At 40.8% G+C, this 27953-nt stretch overlaps 1 protein-coding gene and 1 long non-coding RNA gene across 2 annotated transcripts in view; one reads left to right on the forward strand and one right to left on the reverse strand.

Annotated features, from left to right (window-relative positions):
• The window catches only part of LOC130191992 (protocadherin Fat 3), a 98399-nt gene that overhangs the window by 63423 nt on the left and 7023 nt on the right, over window positions 1-27953 (reverse strand). The window contains exons 5-8 of the mRNA XM_056411804.1: window positions 21030-21148; window positions 19134-19332; window positions 4838-4899; window positions 1534-1848 (exon numbers count right to left, since the gene is read on the reverse strand). Coding sequence (XP_056267779.1) covers window positions 1534-1848; window positions 4838-4899; window positions 19134-19332; window positions 21030-21148 — 695 coding nt within the window. The remainder of the gene's footprint in view (window positions 1-1533; window positions 1849-4837; window positions 4900-19133; window positions 19333-21029; window positions 21149-27953) is intronic.
• LOC130191993 (uncharacterized) lies at window positions 9357-12569 on the forward strand. The gene is made up of 3 exons (XR_008831310.1): window positions 9357-9432; window positions 11915-12010; window positions 12436-12569. It is a non-coding gene; the product is annotated as an uncharacterized LOC130191993 (long non-coding RNA).

The following is a 27953-nucleotide window of genomic DNA, read 5'->3' on the forward strand; positions in this document are numbered from 1 at the left end:
GACACAAATAAAGCTAGATGAACTGTAATGTGTGCTTTTGTTTGCGGAGAGGAGAGGCTTTGTTTTTATGAGTGTCATAAACGCTCTGTGTCATCTGATGTGAATAAATATAAACCTTCAGCTGTGCCGCTCCGACTACCCTAACACGTTGGAGTTCATTGGCAATGTAAAAAAAATACCACCAAAAAACAACAACAAGCTCAAATACCTAGACGTGTGCCCAAAGCGAAATAAATAATTTGGCTGTGATTGCTTCGACTTTCCAACTGCATTCAAACGGAGCCATATACATAAACGAATGGAGCCCCAAGTGGCTATGAATTTGGTTGTAGCAAGACAGTGAAGACAAATTAAAACAGATGCAGTCTAGAAGTGGAAAGAGAGGATTATTGTTTTGTTTAGTTTAGTTTCGTTTATTTCGATCAGCAAAATATACAAAAATCCAAATTCAACAAAAGAAGAAAGTGGCTAACCGAAAGGGTCAAGGCTGAAGCCATCAAGCTTATAAGGGCCCTTACCTATGATTTCACGAAAAAACTTATTTCAGAGAACCATATACATATACCTATATATCTATATACATAAACATATATACATATACACATGTACATACATACACATACATACATATTCACACACACATATATACACTACCGTTCAAAAGTTTGGGGTCACTTAGAAATGTCTTTATTTTTCAAAGAAAAGCACTGTTTTTTCAATAAAGATAACATTAATCAAAAATACACACTATACATTGTTAATGTGGTAAATGACTATTCTAGGTGGAAATGTCTGGTTTCTAATGAAATATCTCCAGAGGTGTATAGAGGCCCATTTCCATCAACTATCACTCCAGTGTTCTAATGGTACATTGTGTTTGCTAATCGCCTTAGAAGACTAATGTCTGATTAGAAAACCCTTGTGCAATTATGTTAGCACAGCTGAAAACAGTTATGCTGGTGATATAAGCTATACAACTGGCCTTCCTTTGAGCTTGAAGTTTGAAGAACAAACTTAATACTTCAAATATTAATCATTATTTCTAACATTGTCAATGTCTTGACTATATTTTCTATTCAATTTTCAATTCATTTGATAAATAAAAGTGAGTTTTCACGGAAGACACAAAATTGTCTGGATGACCCCAAACTTTTGAACGGTAGTGTACATACGTATACACACACACATACATAAATACACACACATACACACACACACATAAATACACACATACATATTTACATAAAACAATAAACAAAACAAAAAGCTAGTCCCCATTAACCGTCCGTTACTTATGATGCGTCATCAATGCCGTTACATCTGTACTTCTCCAGAGTCATGTCTTTAAATTGTGTCTGGTTTTATCCCACGTTAGACAATTGGCAGTCTGTAATTCAAGTTATAGATCTATTGTCTGCTATGAGTGCTGGGTTTTAGCTGACATATGTCTTTGGCCTATAGTTTAGATCAATTCGCACTTTAAAAAAAAAAAATCAATTCGCAAAAACAACAAAAACATTGTATAGAACTCACAGTGAGGATATCGTAGCTTCCCGCCGTCACCGTCTTCTTCGAGGACACCATGGCAGTCCTGGGGTCGATACTGAACTTTTCGTCGGCGTTGCCATCGACGATGCTGTAGGTGACGTTGCCGTTGGCTCCGAGGTCGCGGTCGTAAGCGAAGACGCGGTACACCTGTTCGCCGCGCTTGTTGCGGTCTCGCTCCGTCAGGCTGACGCGGTAGGTGACCTCCGGGAAGGTCGGCGGGTTGTCGTTCTCATCCTCGATGTGAACCATGACCCACACGGTCGACTGGCGGGTGGTCACCGGGCCGTCTATCACCGTTACCTGAGGACGGAGACGTCGTCACGGAGATGCGTCGGTGTCTCGATAACGTGTTTTTAAAAGATATACAGGACTGTCTCAGAAAATTAGAATATTGTGATAAAGTTCTTTATTTTCTGTAATGCAATTAAAAAAACAAAAATGTCATGCATTCTGGATTCATTACAAATCAACTGAAATATTGCAAGCCTTTTATTCTTTTAATATTGCTGATTATGGCTTACAGCTTAAGAAAACTCTAAAATCCTATCTCATAAAATTTGAATATTTCCTCAGACCAAGTTAAAAAAAAGATTTATAACAGCAAAACAAAATCAAACATTTGAAAATGTGTTTCCAGGTGTTTCGAGTTAATTAGACGATTCAAGTAATTTGTTTAATACCCTACTAGTATACTTTTTCATGATATTCTAATATTTAGAGATAGGATATTTGAGTTTTCTTAAGCTGTAAGCCATAATCAGCAATATTAAAAGAATAAAAGGCTTGCAATATTTCAGTTGATTTGTAATGAATCCAGAATGCATGACATTTTTGTTTTTTTAATTGCATTACAGAAAATAAAGAACTTTATCACAATATTCTAATTTTCTGAGACAGTCCTGTATATAAATGCAGGATTTGCGGATGTTTATTAACACTTTTAATCTTGGCTCCCGCTGTGTGGCTCGTGGGAAATCTCTTTGTGTTATTGATCCCCTGGAGGCAGAAGTCTGATCACTGATCAATTGGTTCAGATCGGGGTGAACCCCGCTGCAGCCGGCCGGCCTGCTCACTGGACTGTTAATTACAAACAGGCAGCAAACACTGGCAAGCCCACTGGAGTCTAAGGAAAGGAGAGGAAGGGATAGGAAAGGACACGACAGGACACGACAGGAAGGGACAGAAAAGGACACGACAGGAAGGGATAGGAAAGGACACGACAGGACACGACAGGAAGGGATAGGAGAGGACACGACAGGACACGACAGGAAGGGATAGGAAAGGACACGACAGGACACGACAGGAAGGGATAGGAGAGGACACGACAGGAAGGGATAGGAAAGGACACGACAGGACACGACAGGAAGGGACAGGAAAGGACACGACAGGAAGGGAGAGGAGAGGACACGACAGGAAGGGATAGGAAAGGACACGACAGGACACGACAGGAAGGGACAGGAAAGGACACGACAGGAAGGGATAGGAGAGGACACGACAGGAAGGGATAGGAAAGGACACGACAGGACACGACAGGAAGGGACAGGAAAGGACACGACAGGAAGGGATAGGAAAGGACACGACAGGACACGACAGGAAGGGACAGGAAAGGACACGACAGGACACGACAGGAAGGGATAGGAAAGGACACGACAGGAAGGGAGAGGAAAGGACACAACAGGACATGACAGGAAGGGACAGGAAAGGACACGACAGGAAGGGAGAGGAAAGGACACGACAGGAAGGGAGAGGAAAGGACACGACAGGACACGACAGGAAGGGACAGGAAAGGACACGACAGGACACGACAGGAAGGGAGAGGAAAGGACACGACAGGAAGGGAGAGGAGAGGACACGACAGGAAAGGATAGGAAAGGACACGACAGGACACGACAGGAAGGGACAGGAAAGGACACGACAGGAAGGGATAGGAGAGGACATGACAGGAAGGGACAGGAAGGGATAGGAAAGGACACGACAGGACACGACAGGAAGGGAGAGGAGAGGACACGACAGGACACGACAGGAAGGGATAGGAAAGGACACGACAGGAAAGGAGAGGAAAGGACACGACAGGAAGGGAGAGGAAAGGACACGACAGGAAGGGAGAGGAGAGGACACGACAGGAAGGGAGAGGAGAGGACACGACAGGAAGGGATAGGAAAGGACACGACAGGACACGACAGGAAGGGAGAGGAGAGGACACGACAGGACACGACAGGAAGGGACAGGAAAGGACACGACAGGAAGGGATAGGAAAGGACACGACAGGACACGACAGGAAGGGATAGGAAAGGACACGACAGGAAGGGAGAGGAGAGGACACGACAGGACACGACAGGAAGGGATAGGAAAGGACACGACAGGAAGGGAGAGGAGAGGACACGACAGGAAGGGACAGGAAAGGACACGACAGGAAGGGATAGGAAAGGACACGACAGGACACGACAGGAAGGGACAGGAAAGGACACGACAGGACACGACAGGAAGGGATAGGAAAGGACACGACAGGAAGGGAGAGGAGAGGACACGACAGGACACGACAGGAAGGAATAGGAAAGGACACGACAGGAAGGGAGAGGAAAGGACACGACAGGACAGGAGAGGACAGGACACGATTGGACAGGACAGGACGGGATAGGACAATGTAACAACAAAGACTTCTGTGCTTCCAATTTCAAACTCCTTTTAGGTGTAAATGTTCGTAATGAGTTCCTCTGACATCCTGGAGCTGACCAGAGCAGCACCAGGAGTTACCGAGTCCAGCCAAGTCAATCGGCAACACAGAAACACAACACTAACGTGCAACGCTGCGGGTCAGCTGTGGGTTATTTCATTCCATTTTGCGGAAGGCCGAAGTTCTCATAGTTTCAACAATACGCACTAAATTGTCAGAGACGTCTGGGGAAGTAGAAGTTTCCTTGTATCCCGGAGGTGGAATATCTCTGATTATCAGGTTCATCTGCATGCAGAGCAGCAGAAGCAACAGAAATGGTAATCACAGGGCTATCTGTGTGCCAAGTGTCTGCGCTTATCAAATGTCGGGCATACCAACTTCTCTCCTCCCTATTCCCATCCTGAGTAGAGAAGATAACCAATGATGAATGATTACGTTTTGAAATTCCTAAACCTGGGGCCCACAACCGGAGCCATTTATCACAGTTTATGGCGCCATGAAGACCTGGCAGGGTTGTCCTCCACCCAGTCTCTGTTAATCGTGGGCCGTGGCAGGTGGCAGGACCAGATAAATAATATGATGAACCAAATGCACACTGCTCAGGTTATTGTGTACCTCTAAGAAGTGCTCTGCCTGTTGTTCTCTGTCCAGTTTCCTCGCAGTGGTCGTGATCAGCCCTGAAAATCACAAAAAAGAGCAACTCGAGATTATGCAAACATAGATGGATGATAAAGATATATAATACCGTTCAAAAGTTCGGGGTCATCCAGACAATTTCGTGTCTTCCATGAGAACTCACTTTTATTTATCAAATGAATTGAAAATTGAATAGAACATATCGTCAAGACATTGACAAGGTTAGAAATAATGATTAATATTTGAAGTATTAATTTTGTTCTTCAAACTTCAAGCTCAAAGGAAGGCCAGTTGTATAGCTTATATCACCAGCATAACTGTTTTCAGCTGTGCTAACATAATTGCACAAGGGTTTTCTAATCAGACATTAGTCTTCTAAGGCGATTAGCAAACACAATGTACCATTAGAACACTGGAGTGATCGTTGATGGAAATGGGCCTCTATACACCTATGGAGATATTTCATTAGAAACCAGACGTTTCCACCTAGAATAGTCATTTACCACATTAACAATGTATAGTGTGTATTTTTGATTCATGTTATCTTTATTGAAAAAAAAATGCTTTTCTTTGAAAAATAAAGACATTTCTAAGTGACCCCAAACTTTTGAACAGTAGTGTATAATACACACAGATGGCGTCTCTACATCATTTAGGGGGAATACAAGTTACTATATCTCTTCATGAGTTTACTACAAATTAGTCTACTTAAAAACAAGTGTGTGTGTGTGTGTGTGTGTGTGAATGTGCAGCATTTGGCACGCGCTCATATGACACCGTACAGCTGAGGGTCACCAGCACAGAGGGAGAGGAGGCTATTGATTATAGATGTGATGGAACCAGATTGTTCTGATGACGGTTTGACAAACGCTAGCAGCCTTCATTGCATATCCGCAGCCATTTTTGCCTCTGACATCTTTATTTTGTATTTTATTTTCGGGTTTTCTTATTGTATCATTTATTTTCTAGCCCACTGTCAATGTACAATTACAACAACAGAAGAGACACACACACACACACATACAAACACACACACACTCACACTCACAAACCAAATGCAGGCATTGATCCATAAACTTCTCCATGCCAATTTTACAACATTTTATTGACTTTTGTTTTCCAGAATAAATTAACGTTATGTGAACATCCAAACACGACCTCGATCGATGTTATCCCAACACACAAATATGAATACACAGAAGAAATAAAAAAACATTGATACAAGCTGAAATGCTATTATCGTGTCCCTGTTTTCGAAAGAAAAAAAGAAAAAGAACAAAATATATATATGTGTGTGTGTGTGTGTGTGTCTGTTGGAGCATTGTTATTCACAGTACGTGCACAAAGTATCTGCACGCAGGTGCAAATAAAGAGGCACACACATGGGTGCATTGTGGAACAATTACACTGAATTGTGATCATTATTATTGTTATTATTATTATAAATAATATTATTTTCCCCCAGGGCTACATGTGTTTCGTTAAGTGTAATGAAGCGTTGCAATAGAGGAGTTATTTTTGGTAAAATATCTGTTCAATCGATGGATAGACTAATGCCATAGTGCACACACGCACACACGCACACACACACACATGCACACGTATACGCACACACACACACAGACTCACAGATTCTCGTGCTTGCACCAGTCACAGTGTCACCTTGAGCTTGCTATGCAGGCTAACTTCAATTAAGCAAATTAAAAGTAAATGAAGAGCAGCGGTCACGAGCTGTAGGAGTGGGACCAGGGGGGGGGGGGACACGGAGCGAGTAACAACTCTGATATGAATAAAAAATAAATGATCTACAGCGTGCAGCACATCTGCAGTCGGACGCTCTGTTTTAATGTGATGTGAGAAAAAAAAGTAATTGAATGAATTCCCGTCACACCCAAAATGTATGAAATGGTCCAATGACCTGTTTCCATTCTTTAGGCTCCTCCTTCCTATAGGAGACTGTCAGTAGCAGATGAGGATCCGTTCACAAAATATACTGTGAGTCACAATTTATAGCCTATACTTATTCGCCATAAAAAGGGAAAAGCTGTCATACATTTTCCAACTGGAGCGTGAATGAAAATAGGAACTTGACATTTTGTTGTCAAGGATTTTGACTAAAACATCGATGTGTTAATATCCTAGTGCAGCATAACCAGCACAATATAATAGTGGATTGTAAAAAAAAAAAGTTTTTAAAAAAAGGTCACCCAGCCACCACAATGTTCACAATGGCACCACGATGCACATCTCTGCAAACACACATTCTTTTAAAAGAAGCACTCCTCCTCCCGACACCCTGTGTCAACACTTATCTGTTCTGTTTCCACCCCCACGGAGGTCGGCGGCTTCACTCGCACACCCAGAAACAAACAGACAGCTCTGGAAGCCGTCAAAGCACATTCACGCTCTTTGCACCCACTCAAAGGTTCGACTTCAATTCATTTTTTGGGAATTGTTGCAGCACCTCAAAACCATCAATTTGACACTTCCAGGGTGAACTTGAAAAAAAAATGTCTATTACGTTTAAGCCGAGACGAACTTTAGTTTTTGAAAAGACTATGTGGAACTTGAAGGGTTTTGCGTGCAGCGTAGGTCATAAGGTTGCTGACAGCCACTTCATGCAAGAAAATCAATAAGCTGTGTGTATTGTTTATTTATTCATCCAATGAAATCAATGTGGTACATGGAAAGTTTTTGACTGGATAAACAGTGAGGAGTGATTCATATTGAACGCGTCCTTCGCTCATGCGTGTCTAATAACCAAAACTAATAGACTGACATTGTCATGCACGTTATTGTGAAAATAAATGGTTGTGCCTTCCTGACAAATCCACACAGCAGGATAAAAAATTAAAAAATGTCAACGGTTATTTATTGGGCTTTAATAAGCTGGTGCAAACAAACCGCTTGTGTAACCTCCACATGAAATACGACACACCTCGTGCTCAGAATGGCAGTGAGCGTTAAATCATCCCAGTGTGAACAAGAGAGTCATCAATATGAGATCGCTCGTCTGAAATTAATCGAGTAACACAAAATACTGTGTGTCATTGACAGAGACAGACAGGAGGGCTCAGATGGCTTTACACTCTCCCCTGTGGCACAAAAAACACAACACACACACACACACTATTGTTATACAGCTGTTGGGTCTGGGGTTCACACAGAGATCTCGCATGTGAGTTTCATCCTATGTGATGCATCATCTTCATGGAGTCATTGCAATGGAGCTGCCGTCTCTAGCACACCGCAGTAACTAATTAATCAGTTGATTAGTTTTCCACACACACACACACACACACACCACACACACACACACACACACACACACACACACACACATCATTTATCCAGAGAGCAGTTTGGTGTGTGTGAACAGTGTGTGCTCTCTGCTGAAGAACAAACCAACTGGGTGTGGTTTTGCATCCGTATTATTGACTGTTTAGTTTAGTTTAGTTTATTTCGATCAGCAAAATATACAAAAATCAAAATTCAACAAAAGAAGAAAGTGGCTGACCGAAAGGGTCGAGGCTGAAGCCATCAAGCTTATAAGGGCCCTAACCTATGATTTCACGAAAAAACTTATTTCAGAGAACCATATACATATACCTATATATATATATATATATATACATAAACATATACATATACACATGTACATACATATACACACACACACATACATAAATACACACACATACATACATACACATACACACACACACACATACATACATACACATACATATTTACATAAAGCAATAAACAAAACAATGTGCATCAGTGGTGAGTGGCGGTCGTTCTTCAATCAGAGGATCGGCGGTTCGATTCCCCGGCTCCTCCAACCCGTGTCGACGTGTCCTTGGGCGAGACACTTAACCCTCAAACTGCTCCCGTTGCTGTGTGTGAACGTCAGTTAGCTGATGGCAGGTGGCTCCTCCCATCAGCGTATGAATGATGTCATGCAGCGTTGAAGCTCATTGAGTGCACTGTAAACCCGAACGTCCAAATTAATCAAATAGATTAAGTAGTGTATACTCAAAGTTTTAGAGAAAGTTCTACTAACTTAAATATGTCAAGTTGGTGGAACATGTTCTTCTTTTTTAGTAATTTTAACTAATATATTTTGATTAAATGGAACTATTTTGTAAAACATAACGTACGCCCAACGTAATAGAATTTAGTAATTATATGCTGCAAATGATAAAGTCCTGTTATTTCTATTGTTTTAAATATGGATGATTTTAAAATAAACCTAAATCACATGCTAAAATACAATAAAAGTGTAAAATACACAGTAAAATGTGCTTTTAGTTGTTTTTTTAGTCAGTATCATAAAAGACTATTGAAGTTGTCATGATAATACAAAATAACTAGTAACATATCAACGACAAATAAAACGTTACGCTGAAAATTCACATTCAACTTGTAGTGTAAATCAACTTGGAGTCATCACGTGTTTTGGCCGTTATCAAAGTGCATTATGGGGATTTCATGAGTCGTTGACTATACTTTCGTCCTGCACCCTTTCGCACGAGGCTGTGGTGTCATCGTCGACTCGGACTGTTTTCAAGGTGAGTGAGATCTTAAGTGTTTTTATATATACGTTAATATGTGTAATGTGTTTAGTTACATTATGTTACAATCAGCCAGTTGCCAAACCTCGAAAAACTAAAACTTAAAATAATTTCCTAGACTTTGCGAGAGACATTACGAGCTAGCTACGTCTGCTTCACTCACGAGACTCCAATCCTCTGCCGGAGTCTGTCTCTCAACTTCAGCAGTGGCTGGTTTGAGCTCAGAGACACAAGTGGCGGCTAACGTTGGCTAACGTACGCTCCTCGTGTACTAAGGTACTATAGCTAACGCACGTCGGTTCGCGCAAGCTAACGTAACGACGTACCAGCGGAGGAGCACGAGGTGTTCCACTAGACTACCTTGTTCGACTGAGAACATCGCGCTAACGAACGACGCTAGCTAACGTAACTTGACAGTGATCTCCGTGCTTCTCTGTTGGTTCACGGGAGCGCCCGGTGTTTATGCTTGACTATTCACGTCACTCGCATCTCTGGCATTTCTTTTGTTTTTGTGCACGTCAAATAAAAAACACGTTATTGTTAGACCCTGTATGGCAAATCCTAGATAGATAGTGTTTTACGGTGGTGTTATTGAGACTTGCATGTAAGCTGCATAAATGAAATGTTTAGATATGCCACCAACAAATTATGTATTGTCAACTATGTTTGTCAGTGCATTATACCAGCGGTTCCTAACCTGGGTGTCAGGACCTCACAGGCTGTTGCATGGGAATCACAACGTGTTGTGGGAAGAGTCCTTAAGTAAGAAATATCAAAGAACAGCACAGAAAAATCTTGTTTGAAGAAATAAAATGAAATAATTGACAGTAATTGTACTATGGCATAGCATTTGCATCAACCTCTCTCCACAAAAAAAAAAAAGCCTTCCTAAAAAGGTGGCCAACCAGTAAAATATTTTTGGACTCATTTAAAGGTTAAGAACCACACATTATATATTTTTAGAATGAGAAAAATTGTGCCAAAAAATTTTTGTAATAGCATTCAAAACTCAGTCTTTCCTTTTCTTCTCTTCTCTGATGAATAGGGAAACAGTTACTGGTACTTTTTTAGTCAGTGTTCTTTCAAATCAAATATTTACTTTTAGTTTTAAATCGCATACAAAAATGGAACACATGCAATTTTAAAGCAGTGTTAGCTGTAGTCCATGATCATGTTTTGGTAAGCTAATAGTAATTAACTTGTTATATTAATTAGTAAGTAATAGTAAATCTGTTTTAAAAGTTTTAGATGTTGGTCTAAACTTTGTCATTTTTTTCTTTGCCTTTTAGGTTGCTGGTTCCAAAATGATCTGGAAGTGTAAGTTGTGCGCAGCTTCTTGCACCTCCAGAATGCAGTTATTTAAACACTGTAGGCTGCAGCACAGCCACTTTTCCAGAATCAGCCCTCTTCCATGCCTCTACACCGATTGCATTTGCACGTTTCAGACACTTAATTCATTGAGTACTCATTTATCAAGATATCATACAGCACAACCTAGCAGTTGTACAGAGCAGAGTCAGGGGCCTGTGTTATTCAAATGCCCCTTATGCACATTTCAGCAACCCTTTTCTAATTCAGCCGTTTTCAGTCATCTCAGAAAGCATTTGAAAAATCATGAAACGGTGACATGCCCATATAAGGATTGTAGCTATATCACAAATGTGTACTCCTCGTTCAATTCTCATAAAAGTAGAGAACACCAAGCAGGTCTTGCATCTGACTTTCAAACTGATATTGTCAGTGAGGATCCCCATATTCTTCAAGCCAGTATTTCTGAGGAAACTAGTGATTCGCATGAAGAATGCCCAGAGCAGAGCAGAGAAGTGGGGAACGGTGATCAGTGTGACACTGGCAGTCTAAGAAATCAACTTAAAACAAATTTAGCTTCTTTATTTCTAAAGATGCAGGCTATCCTTCATGTCTCGAACACAGCTATTCAGGAAATAGTAGACCACTTGAATCAGATCTTCTGAGGTAATATGGATCATCTCTCTTTAAGTGAAAATTGTGATTCTTATTCATTTGACCGCTATTGTCGGCTTAATAAATGTGCTAGATTCTTCAAATTGAATGTTTTTTTATTTGTTGCTGTTATTTCAATGTAGTTGTATGCAGAGTTCCAGAGGATAACCAATCAGAACCTGCCCAACCGATTCTATGCTGAGCTTGACCGCCATCTTCCACGACTAATGACTTTATTTAGGCAGAAGGCATCAAGAACTGGAAAGACAGCAGATGCTCTGGCTGAAATTTTACAAATCCACGATGAACAGGTAAATAGATTATTACACACTTCATAGGTTGAACCGGTGGAACTTCGAACAGGTTCAATGACTCAAATGAGCTTTGTGAATTTTGCAATTAGTCCACTCTGTGTTTGACATTTGTTTGATTGCATTAAAGATGTGAACAGGTTATTTGTGGCCATATGTTCTGAATGGATTATTTTAAATGTACAAATGTGTTTTTATCTGAATAGGAAAACCAGGACATACACACCAAACGTACGACTGTTCTCCACGGCCTCCCTGTCTATCTGTGCGAGGATGTATCTGGATTCTTCAGAACCTGCACAGTGAGTCTTCTTAAGTCACTAACAGATTCTACGTGTGCATGATGTAAACAGTTCATCAAAATACTAATATCTTTTAGGACTTACCTTTGTTTAGTCTACCCATACACTTTTCGGGTATAGTCTGTTTTCGCCTCACTACAAAGGAACTGTATTGGCAAGTGAGAAGATGTTCAGTAAAACATGTTCCTGTAAATGTCCTTTAGCTTGGTTTCAGTCTCTCACCACTTGGATTCTCTGGTAATTTGGTTGATTTGTGTGTGCAGAACATGGATCTTATGTTGTTCCCCTCTTACAATGAGACACAGGTCTCCCTTGTAAAAGAGGCCTTTGTTTTCATTGGGACTTGGTTAAGGAAATATACATTATGTCATCTGTGCTGTTCCATGTGTTAGTTTGTGATTGGTATCTCTTTTTCATTCATTCAGGACGAGTCTGATGAGCCAGAGCTTGATGGGGTTGCAGTGGGCCTCCTTACTGTCACCAGTGACAATAACACAAGTGCAGTTCACTACCACCCTGTGAAAATCTCTGTGATTATTGAAAGTGATGTCATGGTTAGTCTCCCAGACTTGGCGATGCCTTCCTGGTAGTCTTTGGATTCATGTATGCACTACACCTCAGCTACCCCAAAGCACTTACCAAGACTTTTGAGTTCATTCAAAAGATCTTACTTGGCCTAGAAAGTGGCAAACTGTCACCGAAGTTGCAGACCCTCAAGAATGTTTTGATGACCTAGAAACGGAAGGCTGCAGCGGTATACCATTATAAAAGGTTCAACATGTTCAAGTTAAAAGGTCTATGATCACGTCTTGCAGCTTTGCAATGCAGCGCCATCATGTGATCTGTTCATGTATGTTATTGTGTTGTGTATTATGGAGGAAAAAAAGGCAGAGGTCATGGTTCTCGGTTGTTATCTTTGTGCAGATACATTTTTTTTAAATTCTTTTATGCCTCATGTACGTGTTTCCTGTTAATGTCAATTTATCAACAATATTTAACCCACTATAGCGGTAAAGATCATCATTATCTTTTAAACGTAAAGATACAATTTATTTTGGAAGTTTAACTTTGGTTGCAAAGTTGAAATGTTTTATTTGTTGTGCCCATATTCATTCAAATAATTAAAATGATCAGCCACTATAAAGATGGAAGTTTTCTTTTTTTCCTGAAAATGTTCTGAAACAGTTCTGTTGTATTTAATCCAAAATGCTGCACTATACTCAGGAAGCCAAGAGCAGTGTTTTTTCGCTGTAACAAACAATGTTGGTATTGTTTTATGTCACCAGCTCTAAGTTTAAGCTCTACAATTTATTAAAGTATATTTTCAAATTATTTATTTTAATATTGCAGTGTGCTAAATGTGAGTGCAAGAAAATACTGTTCAATAGATAGATGTTCATGACTTACATTTTGAGTTTGTTAAACTCAATGTAATTGAGGCAATAAATTGCCACAAAAAAATTAAGTTTCGAGTCTTATCTTTTTAAGTAAACAAATTCAAAACATTTGACTAATGTGAACTCGAAAACATTGAGTTTGGTTAACATGAAATGGTGTGGTTGTGTACTTTATTTTTTTAAGTTCTGTGAACTTATTCCAGTGGTTTGAAAACTTGAACATTTTAAGTACTAATAACTGAAAATAATTGAGTTGAGCTAAATTAACACTTTAATTTAAGCTGTAATCAAAAGGTACAAGTAGCAAGTCATCAAACTTTTTAAGTTCTGCAAAATCAAATAAAAAAGTTCATTAACTCAAAAAATTTGAGGCAATATATTGCCTCAAATTTTTTGAGTTCTACTAACTTATTCGGGTTTACAGTGTGGTCGAAAGACGAGAAAAGTGCTATTGAGGTCCATTAGCAGGTCCATCTCATACGTGGGTCAGCTCATTAACACAGCGAGCAGATATATGACAAAAGATTCTAAGGGGTCAAGAGTGAGTGAGTGTGTGTGTGTCGGTTTCATTTTACATATTGATGAGTGTGTGAGAAACCGAATGTCTCATGTCAATAATAGCCTTTTCAACCTGGTTCACTATTATATATTCATGATGCTAGAATGCATGAAAGCATATTCAAAGAGGACCGGAAGAAAAGAAACACCCACTTCACAACCAGAGCGACATCACACCTTCCATTAAGCCTGATGACTGACACATTAAAGGCCATCGTTTTGTATCGCGATCATTGCGTTGACATTTCTCTCCCTACAGGTGTCTGCAACAGCTGCAATATGCCTTTTGTTGTTTACGGGGACAAACTCAGGCACTTAATCTAGGTCAGAGACGGCAAAGACTTCCCTTCATTTTTATTTTCTCGAGATTTGAATAAAACATTTCACCTCTCCAATAATTCTTTAATGCAAGTTTCAAGCAAAGCTTGAACCGAGAGTGCACTGGGACCTGTCTGGACTTCAAACTCGGCAGCCTTAAAACTGAAACACGTCATCTGTATTCTGTACAGGTATCACGTTAATACATAACAACGACTTGAAACACAAACAAACCTTTTGGAAGCTTTTTTTAAATCGCATATAGACTGAAAAGGATAGGATCAATGCGGGCCCTGCAGGGTTCCTGTCTTTGTGACTCGGTCTACAAGATTCTCAGTTTTGAAATGACATCCTGGCACAATGTTGTGGGATTATATTCAGACACAAACTGCATTCCCTCTCAAGATCTCCCCCCCCCCCCCCAGGGTGGATCAGAACTCCATTTTGAGTATATGAGTACTTGGGTATCTGACACCTTCAACATGCATATAAGACTCACTGCTTTCCAAAGTCAGAGCCAGAATTGTTTTTTTCTGTATCGTAAACAAAGAATCCTTGACCATGTCCTTCCCATTCAGACGATGATGATGTAATCTACAGGTCCGCCTCCAGAAAAATCTTCTGCATAAACTAGACGTCATCTCCCATACCGACATCCGCTTCGTCCCCTGTGCTCCTTTCAACGTTTATCGCTGCAGCCCGTACTCTCTTATCTACTATCAGTTCATCTCATTGGTATGACCTCCACATGTGTCCGCTCTCTACTCATCGGCCTCAACAGTAACCGCAATTTACGTCTCTGATCACTGCAACTGTTTGAGTTTGCTCCTTTGCGAACACTGTTAGTTTTTTATATGTATTGTGCATATTATGGTGTTGACATTTTTGTAAGAGATTGAGTAAGATGTTTCTATGTTTTTTGTTTTTTTGCTGTCTTTTTTGGCTATATGTCGTCACTGTAAATGAGAACCTATTCTAAATTTGACTCGTTTGGTTAAATTAAATTACAATATTTTTTAATTATATATATTAAATATAATTAATTATTATAAAAATAAATAAATTCCTTATCATAAATAAAAATTAAATAATTAATTTAATTAATTAAGTTAAAATAAATGAATTTAAAAAAAGCTGTGGTTATAACTCCTCTTTTGTGAGCGTGTTAAAGTGCCATGAGAAATCATAGATTTTTTGCAAGCACATACAATTCACAGATGTGGAAAGGTTCGTGGTTCTAGAAACATTTGGAGAATGTATTAAAAAAACATTGTGCACAAACTATCTTAAAAACATTGTTGCAAAAACAGTCCACGCAATGTCTGAAATGTAAAAGCTTACACTTCCAATTGTCCACATCAAGGTCTGCTCTTGGGAAATACTATTGTATATGTGAAAAGCCTTTTAAACTGTTTCACAATGTTATAGCAGTGCAATGCTGAATTGGTGATGTGCTTAAAAATACACTTACAATTGCTGGTCCCATCTATCCAGCCCAATCCAACTAATTAGAACGATCTACAGACTGTTACGTTAATCAGATGTTTCACCACGTTAAAGTGAAATTGTTCAGGACAGCAACAGGAAGAGGAAACATGGTGCAACATCTAGCTTTCTGCACAAATGTTTCTTTCACACTCTCAGACTTTCATTTCTAATGCAGTATTTCCCACAGGCTCAAAGGAGGTAATACACAGCCGGAGGCTGTCTGAGCAGCATTTTACAAGCTCAGACTGTTTAAAGAGTCTTGATCACATGATAAAGGGCTTATGGGGAACCCATATGGTGGTTGTCAGGTTGTTTTTTAATAAAAATATAATTCTAAATCCAAGATTATACTCATGAAACCTTTTTTTTTACCAACTTCCCTTATTGAATTTCATAAAACTTTCTGAGAAAAGCATTTTTTTTATTGATGTTACTATATATCACATAATAATACTATGGGTTCCTCCTTAAGAGAATACAAAATAATGGGAAAGATAATTGCTTTGACTAATGTCGACTCCTTCACAACTAGAGGATATTCAGCCGGCTTAATATATGATTCAAGATTCAAGATTCAAGATGTTTTATTTGTCACATACACACACAGGGTGTGCAGTGAAATGAAAGTGGCAATGCTCAGCAGGAATGTGCAAGGGCAACAAGTACACACTATTTACAATAAAAAACAACACAATATTTACAGTAAGTGTGTGTGTGTGTGTGTGTGTGTGTGTGTGTGTGTGTGTGTGTGTGTGTGCCTAAGAGGGGCAGTTGTGTGGGTCTATGTGGGGGTCCTGGTGAGGTCGGAGTTCACAGTCCTGATGGCCTGAGGAAAGAAACTCCGTCTCAGTCTCTCTGTTCTTGCAGCGTGACTACGGAGGCGCCTGCCTGACCGCAGCAGCTGAAACAGTCTGTTGTTGGGGTGGTGAGGATCCTTCATGATCCTGCCGGCTCTGGTTCTGCACCTCCTGGTGTACAAGTCCTGCAGGGTGGGGAGTGTAGTTCCAATAGTGCGTTCAGCCGAACGCACTACTCTCTGCAGAGCCTTCCTGTCCTGAGCGGAGCAGTTGCCAAACCAGGCTGTGATGCTTCCTGTCAGGACGCTCTCTACAGCTCCAGAGTAGAAGGACTGAAGGATCCTCTGGGAAACTTTAAATTTCCTCAGCTGCCTGAGGTGGTAGAGGCGCTGCCTTGCCTTTCTCACCAGAGTGTCTGTGTTTGTTGACCATGTCAGATCCTCGGTGATGTGGACTCCCAGGTATTTATACCGCTCACCCTCTCCACAGTAGTCCCGTTAATCCCCAGTGGTGAGTACGTCCTCTGTTGTTGTACCCTCCTAAAGTCCACAATCAGCTCCTTAGTTTTGGTGACATTCATGATGAGGCTGTTGTCCTGGCACCAGAGTGACAGATCAGCAACTTCCTCCAGGTAGGCCTTCTCGTCGTTGTCGGAGATCAGGCCCACCACCACTGTGTCATCCGCAAACTTGATGATGGTGTTGAGCTGAACCTGGCCACACAGTCATGTGTGTACAGGGAGTACAGTAGGGGCTGAGGACGCAACCCTGGGGATCCTGTGTTCAGGGTGAGGGATTTGAGGTGTGTCTGCCCACCCTGACCACCTGTGGCCTGGCGGTCAGGAAGTCCAGGATCCAAGCACACAGGGGGTGTTCAGTCCCAGCTCAATCAGCTTGCCGCCAGTCTGAGGGGACTATGGTGTTGAAAGCTGAACTATAATCAATGAACAGCAGTCTCACATAGCCCCCTCTGGCTGTCCAGATGAGAGAGTGTGGTGTGCAGTACCTGGGAGACAGCATCATCTGTGGATCTGTTTGGGCGATAAGCAAACTGCAGCGGGTCCATGGAGGAAGGAGGAAGGCGCAGATGTAGTCCTTTATCAGCCTCTCAGCATTTCATGACCACCGAGGTGAGGGCCACCGGTCGGTAGTCATTCATACATGCTGGAGAAGCATTCTTGGGCACAGGGACAATAGTGGATCTCTTGAAGCAGGCGGGGACCACGGACTCAGCCAGGAGAGGTTGAATATTGTGGTGAACACTGGAGCTAGCTGGTTAGCACAGGTCTTCAGTACTCGCCCAGATATGCCATCTGGACCTGCAGCTTTCCTGGTGTTCACCCTCAACAGAGCCCTCCTCACACTGTGCTCGGTCACAGAGAGTGTGTGTTCATCCCCAGCGGTAGAACTCACCTCGGCTACGCTTAACGGTGTTGTTGTTAGCGGCGAGCTAGCGCTGTTGTTGCTAGCCTCAAACCGTGCATAAAATGAGTTCAGGTCGTCCGCTAGGGATGCGTCGGCACTCACCATAGCGCGGGTCTGCTCTGGTAGTCTGTGATAGTCCGTAGCCCCTGCCATAGGCGCCTGGTGTCGCGCTGCTCCATCTGTGATTCCACTCTGTCTCGGTACCTCCTTTGGCCTCCTTCACCGCCTCCTCAGTCCATAGACCGCTGCCTTGTACTCGTCCATGTTGCCGGATACAAGACCGGAGTTATAGGCAGCAGTACGGGCGTTCACAGCTTCACGGATGGATCTATCAACCCACGGCTTTTGGTTAGGAAAGACCCTAACTTTTACCGTGGGGACGATGGTGTCCGTTAGCGTTGCTATGAGGCTCATTGCTACTTCACAAACTCGCTGACGTCACTGGAACTGGATTGGATCATGTCCCAGTCGACGACACGCAGAGCGTCCTGTAGCTCAGCCTCTGATTGGTCAGACCACCGCTTCACGTTCCTCGTCACTACCGCTTCCCGCGATCTTTTGCCGGTACCCCGGAAGCAGAAAAATGGCGGCATGGTCTGATTTTCCGAACGGAGGGAGAGAGACAGCCTTGTAGCCTCTCTTGAATGGCGTATAGCAGTGGTCCAACGTTCTTTCCCCTCTGGTAGCACACGTAATGTGCTGGTGAAAGTTCGGCATGACTTTTTTTAGGTTAGCCCTATTAAAGTCCCCAGCCACCACCACAGCCGCGTGACTAACTACATTTCCTACGTGCACATTGTAAAGAGGACCGGGAAGCAATATTCAGTTAAGAGTGTCGTAAAGATTGCCGGGGCGGGCGGCTCATCAGTGTCCTAGATGTTTGACTGTGTGGGTACAAAAGTCTTTTTAATTTGTTGTGTGGGAAACGAAAGCCTTTTATTGGATGACTGTGGAGTAGGAGATGCGTGATGAAAGAAAACCTCATCATTTCAGAGGCATGTAAACATAAACACACAAAAGACTGGTGTAATTATAACTTTTTTTTTTGTATAAGGCTACATTACGAATTGTGCCTGTAGTCTGGCACATTATATTGTCAATTATGTTACCGAGACTTTGCGTGTCTGTCTGCTCGTCTCACCTGTTCTGGGATTGATGGAGAAGAAATTCTGCGGGTTGCCGGCCGTGATGCGATAACTCAGACGACTGGGGGTGGCGGTGATGTCAGGGTCCTGCGCCTGGATCCGGATGACTGACACATCCTTTGGGGAGTTCTCCATAATGGCTGGATGGTAGATAGGATCCGAGGTGAGAGGAGCATTATCATTGACATCTTCTACCTGAGAGAGAGAGAGAGAGAGAGAGAAAATACTAAATGAACCGTGTCATTTATTTCTGCCTTTGTTATCCGAGTCGGATCTGAATTGACATGGGATGTTTCGATAAAACAAAAACCTTCTTAACCCTCCTGTTACCTTAGGGTCAATTTGACCCCATTCAATGTTTAACCATCCTGTTACCTTTATATTTACTGACATATTTTACCCTTGGGGTCAATTTGACCGCAGCAATTAAAACCTCCAGAAAATTATTATAATTAATATTGTTTTCCAAGTTTAAGTGTGAGGTACTTTATGTTTGTTTGTTGACTACCTAAATAGCCCTTTAAATATATCGAAAAGTTGATATTTCTTACATGTTTGACACAGTGAAAAACAGCCTGGGGTCAAATTGACCCGAAAGAACACCGACGTTAAACATTGAATGGGGTCAAATTGACCCTAAGGTAACAGGAGGGTTAAAATCAGCATGCATTTTTGCGCATTCGGTATCTTTGTAATTTACCCACTCGTGAAATGCTGGGTCGGTCCGTTATCAATCACAAAACAGGAAATGTATTTGCCGGAAAATGTCACGATTGTCACCGTTCAAATTAATTCCCCTTACTGCAGCACGGATCGAGAATATTTATGGAGAAAGAAAAAAAACGAGTGTTGATTGAGTGTTTGCTGCAAAGTACAGAGAGCCAAAGATTGCTCAGCCAGTAAATGAGGAGCAACTGGGCCTCGTTAATTAATCCATGTTTTTGTCTGTGATGAACAGGCTCAGAGTAAAGCGCCCGATCACCTGAATATCCCCCAAGCGTGAAAACGCAGACACGGGGGTCTCTTCCCTGAGGGGCGAGCCGTGGCGGAGCAGGGATGTGTGTGTGTGTGTGTGTGTGAGTGTTTGGACAGTGGATTACTTAGTGCCAAATGAAATAGAAGCTGAAGCCGAGGCTTACCCCCCCCCCCCACCCCTCAGTGTGTATCTCTCGCTCCCAGACTGAGCTTTGCTATACTTATCCACCGCACTGAGCTTCCATTAACATTTTGGAGAGACACACTAATTGTTATTTAGCTTCACACTGTTACTTTGGAGCCAACACTGACAATTCAGCAATGATACGCAGTAAAAGCTTAAAGACTAGACATCGGTTACGTGTTTGCAGACTTTTAGAGACAAACAAAGCTAAGTTGTGAACACCCTTTTTATACACGGGCATAACTTTAGGGTAGAAGGATGTGAGATGAGTAATATGTTTGAAAAGTGCATAATATCTGGAGTGCTGGATGTATAAAATATGGTGTAAAATGAATATAGATCAAAAAGTCGAGAACATAACATTTAAAAATTTTGGGTGGCTCGATATGCTGATCCAACCAAATTATATTTAAATTTAAAGATTCCCCATCTGCAGACTTCAAAGTGTTATGCGTTATCAGTGATGGATGAGACGCTCATGGACAAACTGGTGTGACACGGTGTACAAGGGTACAATGAGTAATTCAGTGTTGATTAGCAGTTATTAATCTGTAGCTAATGTCCTGCCTGTAATTTAATTAACGAAATAACAGCTTCAAAATATATAAAGATTGATTATGGTGCCACTGTTTTTTTTGTTTTGGGGCGCATCTCTCTGGGGGAAAACAAACAAACAAAGGGAATTTCCTCTGTGCAGAGTGCAATATGAATACTGGCAGCAGGATGTGGGTACCTGGATGAAGACTTCAATAGATGCTGACATGGCTGTAACCCCTCTGTCTGTGGCGTGCACTGTAAGCCAGTAGGAGTTTTTAGTCTCGCAGTCCAGGATACCGGCGGTGTAAATCACCCCTGTTGAAGCAGAGAGAAAAATGTATTGAGTTGTTAATACATATATTGAGAATACATATATACACTACCGTTCAAAAGTTTGGGGTCACCCAGACAATTTCCTGTCTTCCATGAAAACTCACACTTTTATTTATCAAATGAATATAAAATGTAGTCAAGACAAGGTTCGAAATAATGATTAATATTTGAAGTATTAATTTTGTTCTTCAAACTTCAAGCTCAAAGGAAGGCCAGTTGTATAGTTTATATCACCAGCATAACTGTTTTCAGCTGTGCTAGCATAATTGCACAAGGGTTTTCTAATCAGACATTAGTCTTCTAAGGCGATTAGCAAACACAATGTACCATTAGAACACTGGAGTGATAGTTGATGGAAATGGGCCTCTATACACCTCTGGAGATATTTCATTAGAAACCAGACGTTTCCACCTAGAATAGTCATTTACCACATTAACAATGTTTAGTGTGTATTTTTGATTAATGTTATCTTTATTGAAAAAACAGTGCTTTTCTTTGAAAAATAAAGACATTTCTAAGTGACCCCAAACTTTTGAACGGTAGTGTATATTGAGAATACATATATATATATATATCAGGTCTATTTGTGGGCATCATCCGCAGGATACATCGCTAAGACAGAAATTCGTGAGAAAAAAACGTTACGTCCCGTCTTCAGTGACATTCACAGGCATTAGCTATCGTCACCTTCCATGCTTCGGCTTCTCCGCAGCTAATCACTGGTCCCAGCTGCAATTTGCCTCCAACCACTCCACACCAAAAAATGTAGACACACTCTCAGACGCTCGCGCATATTGACCGGCGTGTGTTCAGTGGCCTCGGGGAGACAAGTAGCTGACAGCTGACCTCTTCAGGGACGAAGAGAACACTCACAATGGATGACAACATGGGCGCCTCTCATTTTTTGGTAAAAACCAGTCATGCGGGGGTGACCATGTAAACACAAAACAAAACAAATGCACACATACTCACACACTAGGTCTCAGGGTTCACTCGTGTCATTTATATGACATTGTCAAGAGGCTGTGAGTGTCGCATGTGGTGTACACACACACAAAAAACATATGTATCTAATTGCATAATTCATAATGACATAAAAGAACACAAGTCAGCTACGAATAAAACAGACTGGACCCATAGATAGACTGAATTGATTTGAAGATTTTGCGGATCACTTTTAACCCTTGTGTTGCCTTTGGGTCATTTTGACCTGAATCAATATTACACCCTCCTGTTACCTTTATATTTACTAACATATTTTACTTTTGTTTTTTTTGACCCCAGCAATTAAAACCTCCTCAAAATTATTAGAATTAATATTGTTAAAGCACACCTGGGTCTGGCCCCAAGCTACGTTGTTGAAATATTAGCCCCATATGAGCACAGCTTGCACCCTTCGATCCTCCGGTGGAGTCTAAAGTTGAGGCTGAAATCAAAGGGCGAACATGCTTTTGCCATTAGAGACCCTCGACTTTGGAACGACCCACCTGAGGGGATAATCAGTGACTTCTTTTTAAATCGCTTCTTAAAACCCATTTTTATAGAGTTGCTTTGAAGTGATGTCATCCTTTTATGCAGTTCTTTGCTTCCCCTAATTTAGTTTATCTGATCTTTTTTATTGTGTATTTGTATTTGTCAGTGGCGGGCCGTGCATTTTCTACCTAGGCCTTCAATGCCGTCTTACTACAGCTGAACAACCTAATGTAAGATTAGTTCACCATGTATTTATGTATGTGCATGTGTATATATCAGAGAACCTATCTATCTCCTGCTCTATCTCACCCCCCAAAAAAAGTGCTTAATTATTCCGTGGCGGTTGGCGGAAAATATTATCCCACGGAGCAAAGTAACGGAGATAAGCCACGCCCCCTCAACGACGCGTATGACGGGGTTAAACCACAAACAGTCGGGCTAGTAAACTCAGCGAGTAAGCGCTGTCAGTCTGTTTGTGACGGGTTCACACACATGCTGACCAGTGGATCTCAAGGACCTTTCCAGAACTTTAAACCATATTTCCATGATTAAACATTGTGTGAAAACTCTGTGTATACATGAAAAAGTGAGTATATTTATATATATATATATTTATATTTGTCTCTTCCACTCTTGTATTCTTTGCCTATATGGCATTGGTCTCTTTTGCCTCCTGTATTTTCTGAAATGTTTACTTGTATTGACGTTTTTAAAGCTGCTATAGAAATAAAGTTATTATTAGTATATTATCATCAGGGAGCAGTAGATGCATTTCTACTCTGTGCACACAGACTTTTCAACGCTGTCAATAAGACGGCGTGCCGCATGCATTCGTCAATGCTCCCCGAGTCTGTGTTCAGTTCACAAGCAATTAGCCTCAACACGATGCAGAGCTGAGACACGTGAGAGACTCGATTTACTTCTTATCATTACAGACCAGTTGGAAGTTAATGATGTGAGAGAGTTTATGAGTCTTGCATGCAAAGGCTGACAATGTGTTTGTGTCGCCATTACGTGGTGGGAGAAGGACACAATATTCAACATAAACGTCATATGTGCCATAAGTTAACATCACTGTCTGTTATTACCTTCGCATTGAAAATGCGGAAGGTTATGTTTTGATCGCCGTGTATTTATTTATTTATTTATTTGTATGCGTGTTATTCGCATAACAAAAAAAGTTTTAAACCGAATCGCATGAAATTTGGTGGGATGATTGGTTATTATCCGGGGACTATTTGATTAGATTTTGGGATCAATCGGGTCAAAGGTCAAGGTCAAAGTCATGAAAAGGTCAACATCTTCTTGAATCGCATGAAATTTGGTGGGATGATTGGTTATTATCCGGGGACCATTTGATTAGATTTTGGGATCAATCGGGTCAAAGGTCAAGGTCAAGGTCATGGATAGGTCAACATCTTCTTTTTACCATAGCACGGTCAATTGTTATCCAATTGGCATGCAACTAATGCCAAAATGTTCAAAATTCAATGCCCAATCTTGTGATATGCGAAGGTATGCGCTCTACCGAGTGCCCGTTCTAGTTTTTAACCCTGTTTCACTTGGCGAGTAAGAGCTTTAAGATTAATGGAATGGCTAGAAAAACCGAGCAATGCAGTCCAAAGAGAAGACTAAATCCTCTAATTTGACATAAAGATATAGATGTAGGTCTCCAGGTAGGGAAGGAGAGCCAAGAAGGTCCCAGACCCCTGGGAGAAATGTGCTCAGTGGCAACGCTTGATTCCAAGCCAAGCCTCGGTCACCGTGTTTACCTCTTAGCGTTCCTGTCACGTTTACGAAAAACGTCTCTCCAGGCGTACCCAAAGTAAATTGAAAGCTGTAGTAGAACCATTTGGAGTACATGCATGGTTTTGGTCTCTTTTGAAAGGTTTTTTTTCTTCCCCGCAACAGTCAGAATCACTTTAAGTGCTGCTGACATATACGTTGGAACACACATAAGTAAAAGGTTTTCTATTTCCACCTGAATATTGTTGTGAAGTAGATGCCTGCAGATGATTATAACTGGGACTTTTAAGATGGGAAACACAATGGGAGCATAGCATCAAGCCGAAAAATAAAAAATTTGATTAAAATATCACAGAAAATTAGGATTTTACAGACGTTTTAATAAGGGTATGTCTTGGCGTTTTCCAATAAAGGCCATTTGGAGACTCCATTTTCGGCTCTAATGAAAGGTGAAACTGTCCCATATACATATTAACGATTGCTGACGCAGAGTAACTGAAGCATTAAATGATTATAGTGTTTTTTTCCCTATTTTAAACTACATTTTGTGCACAAGATATCACCCGTACAATGTTATTCCGAGAAAATCCTCCACGTCTGATCATCTCTAAATAGATCATTAAAACGTTTGATTAGTATTCTTACAACCATTTTCATATGTCTGGTTATTCACTCCACAACCCTCAAGCACGCATGCGCCGGTTACATCACACAAGCATACACATCAGTCACTAAAGGAGTGACTGTGTGCCATTTCTTTCTCTCTATCTTGTTGTTGCCTCCTCTGCCGCACAGCAAAGGTGTCGTGTTATTACCAGAATGTATGCGTGTGTGCGTATGTCAAGTTATGGCTAAGCAGCTTCCCGAGAGCATGCACAAGGCATAATAAAAAAAGTGTTTGTTGAAACACAATCTTTGCTCTGTCGTCCTTGACCGTGTCCTTTTCAAACCACATCTCATCTCCGTCAGAGAGACGCGAGAAAAACAGAGCTGACTCTTTGGGAAAGCTCCTTTGAACTTTAAGAGTGATAGGCTCAATTCAATATACTGTAGATCTGACTCGACAGCATCTATTTTTACCATAACTAAAACACTTCAAAAGGGTGAAAAAGAAATTGAAGGGTCACGGCACATTTTCAAAATCCTAGAAGTTGAGGTTTTACATCCATGTGGTATGTCGGTTAAACTTCTTAATTCTTGGGAAACTGGTTTTGGGGCCTAATGAATGCTACAGTGTAAAATAATAAATCTCTTCTATGCATCCTGCAGGCACAACTGAATAGCTATGTGTGTGGGTATGTGTGTGTGTGGTGGAAAAGAAGCCATCAAAAAGTAAAGCCTGTCATTTTTTTTTTTTTTTCAAATGCAAGATGGATTGTTTTTTAAAAGTGTGTTTTTGCCTGTAACTGAAAGACTGCTTTATCCTGACGGTTACAAATCACGATGCCTGGAAACCCACTAATAAGAGGAGCAGTGGCTTCTGACAGATGCCCAATGAGAAATTGCAGGGCTTGCTTTCCACTCTAAACCAATGACAAGAATACAAATGTGTCTTCAAAGTACAGGAGTGCTAAGGATTTAAGCCCAAGAAGATCTAGACTTCTTTTTTTCTGATCGTATACTTTCCACCTATGAAGGGGAGAGTCATCTTAAGCATCTAAATGGGGTGTGAAGATGCATCATAGAGCCAAATTATAGACGGCAGGAGGGATGAAATGCAAATTATAGACGGCAGGAGGGATGGAATGCAATGTCAAGACAGGCTTACAACCAAATGGAGTCATCACACAATATCTGATTCTCTCTGTCCCTTTTACTCACTCCCACTGTCTGTCTCACTCCATCCTCACGTCCTCCTGGCACTCAGAGCCACAGATTGACAAGCAGTGTGGGAGCTTCACAAAAGCTGCAACTTAAAAAGAAAGTTCCAAAAACAACCGATAATAAATAAATAAATAATGTACATAAATATATATATATGTTTATATATATATATATATATATGTATTATTTATTTATTAAAAATAAATTGTTCCAAAATGAAAGAAGAAGAAAAAATAAAGAAAAAAAGAATGAAGAAAAAGTATATTTATATATATATATATACATATATATATATATATATATAAAGGCCTCGGAGGAAGAAAGCAGTATTCTTTCTGACACTTTTTTACGTACTCCAGTTCCCCTGCATCCTCTTCCTTCCTCTCCTCGCTTCACTTCCACTCCCCTCTCCCTCCACTTTCGGCTCTAACAAGCACTCTGATTTCCCCTGGAAAATCTGCATTCTATAAACTTTCTCCCTGGCTGCCATACGCCTTCCTGAGATTATATTTCTAAAGTAAATAACAGCACCAGGTACTAACAGACGTCTGTGTACCATAACCGTGTTGTGTCTATGAGTGCAGTGTGTACACTATACATATAAATGTATACATGTGTGAACGCAGAGCTCTCTCCATGTGCCCATCTGTTTCCCTTTCAACTACAGTCAATACTAATTAGCCTAGTTAAAGGTCAACACAGGCCTCCAGTGCAAGTCATGTACAGTAGGGACCAGAGTGACAAGAGGGGAAGGAGACATGCTGTCATCTGACTCTAAAACTAAGAGCAACAAAAATTAAGCACATATATTTATTTCTTTTTAGCCACCCACTGTTCTCTACATTGCCAATTAGTAACAATTGACAATTCAGTGGTTGCTGCTCTATATATTGTTCTAATCATATAGTACCAGTACTAATGATAACGTTGCGTTTAGATACACATTTTTAATTATTTCCTAACATCAACTAATAAAATTATCTTTTTTTTGCCTACGTGGTTTTTCATGATGAGTCCCATGATAATAATCCTCCTGCTACTAGTTAGGAATCTATTCTCCTTTTTTCCTACTTTATGTCACATTATTCTTCTGCTCCTTAACTGTTAGAATTGATGATTTATAAAAATAAAAATAAATGTTATTCATGCAAGAACATTTATTTTGTCCAAATATAATGATTAGAAGTGTTGACCGGTTATAAACTAGGTTTTATTGGGGGAAATGAAGATGTAGGAGGTATCAAATGCAATGACATGTATTAATTAATTCATTTTAAAACATACACTTTCAAGTAACACATTGATACAAAAGAGTAACACTGGATTATATATGTGGTAATTGAATTAGTGAGTATTGAGAGCAATGATTAGATCACAGCATGTGTTATTCTGCTGTGAAGTGGTGTATCTGGATACATTCAATATTACATCAATAGAGACTGCAGCCAGAACAGTCCCAAAACTAATTCATTATTTCTTTTAGACAGAGGAGAATAGTGACTTCATACAATGTACATGCGTATACGCTATAGAGAATCTGTTAGAGGTAAGACTTGGGCACCAGGGGTAATTCACTACGGAGTACCCTGGAGGATGAGTGAATGAGGGAGCTTGGAATTTGAATGTTTCAGCACCATGGAGAGAGACTGAGAAAACTCACCGGTAGGTTTAAAAGCATCCACACACCGTGGATGGAGACAGAGGCTTGATGGGAAAGAAATAATGATCGCTTACACCCACTGGT

Source organism: Pseudoliparis swirei, chromosome 3 (assembly GCF_029220125.1).
Source record: "Pseudoliparis swirei isolate HS2019 ecotype Mariana Trench chromosome 3, NWPU_hadal_v1, whole genome shotgun sequence".
NCBI lineage: Eukaryota > Metazoa > Chordata > Actinopteri > Perciformes > Liparidae > Pseudoliparis > Pseudoliparis swirei.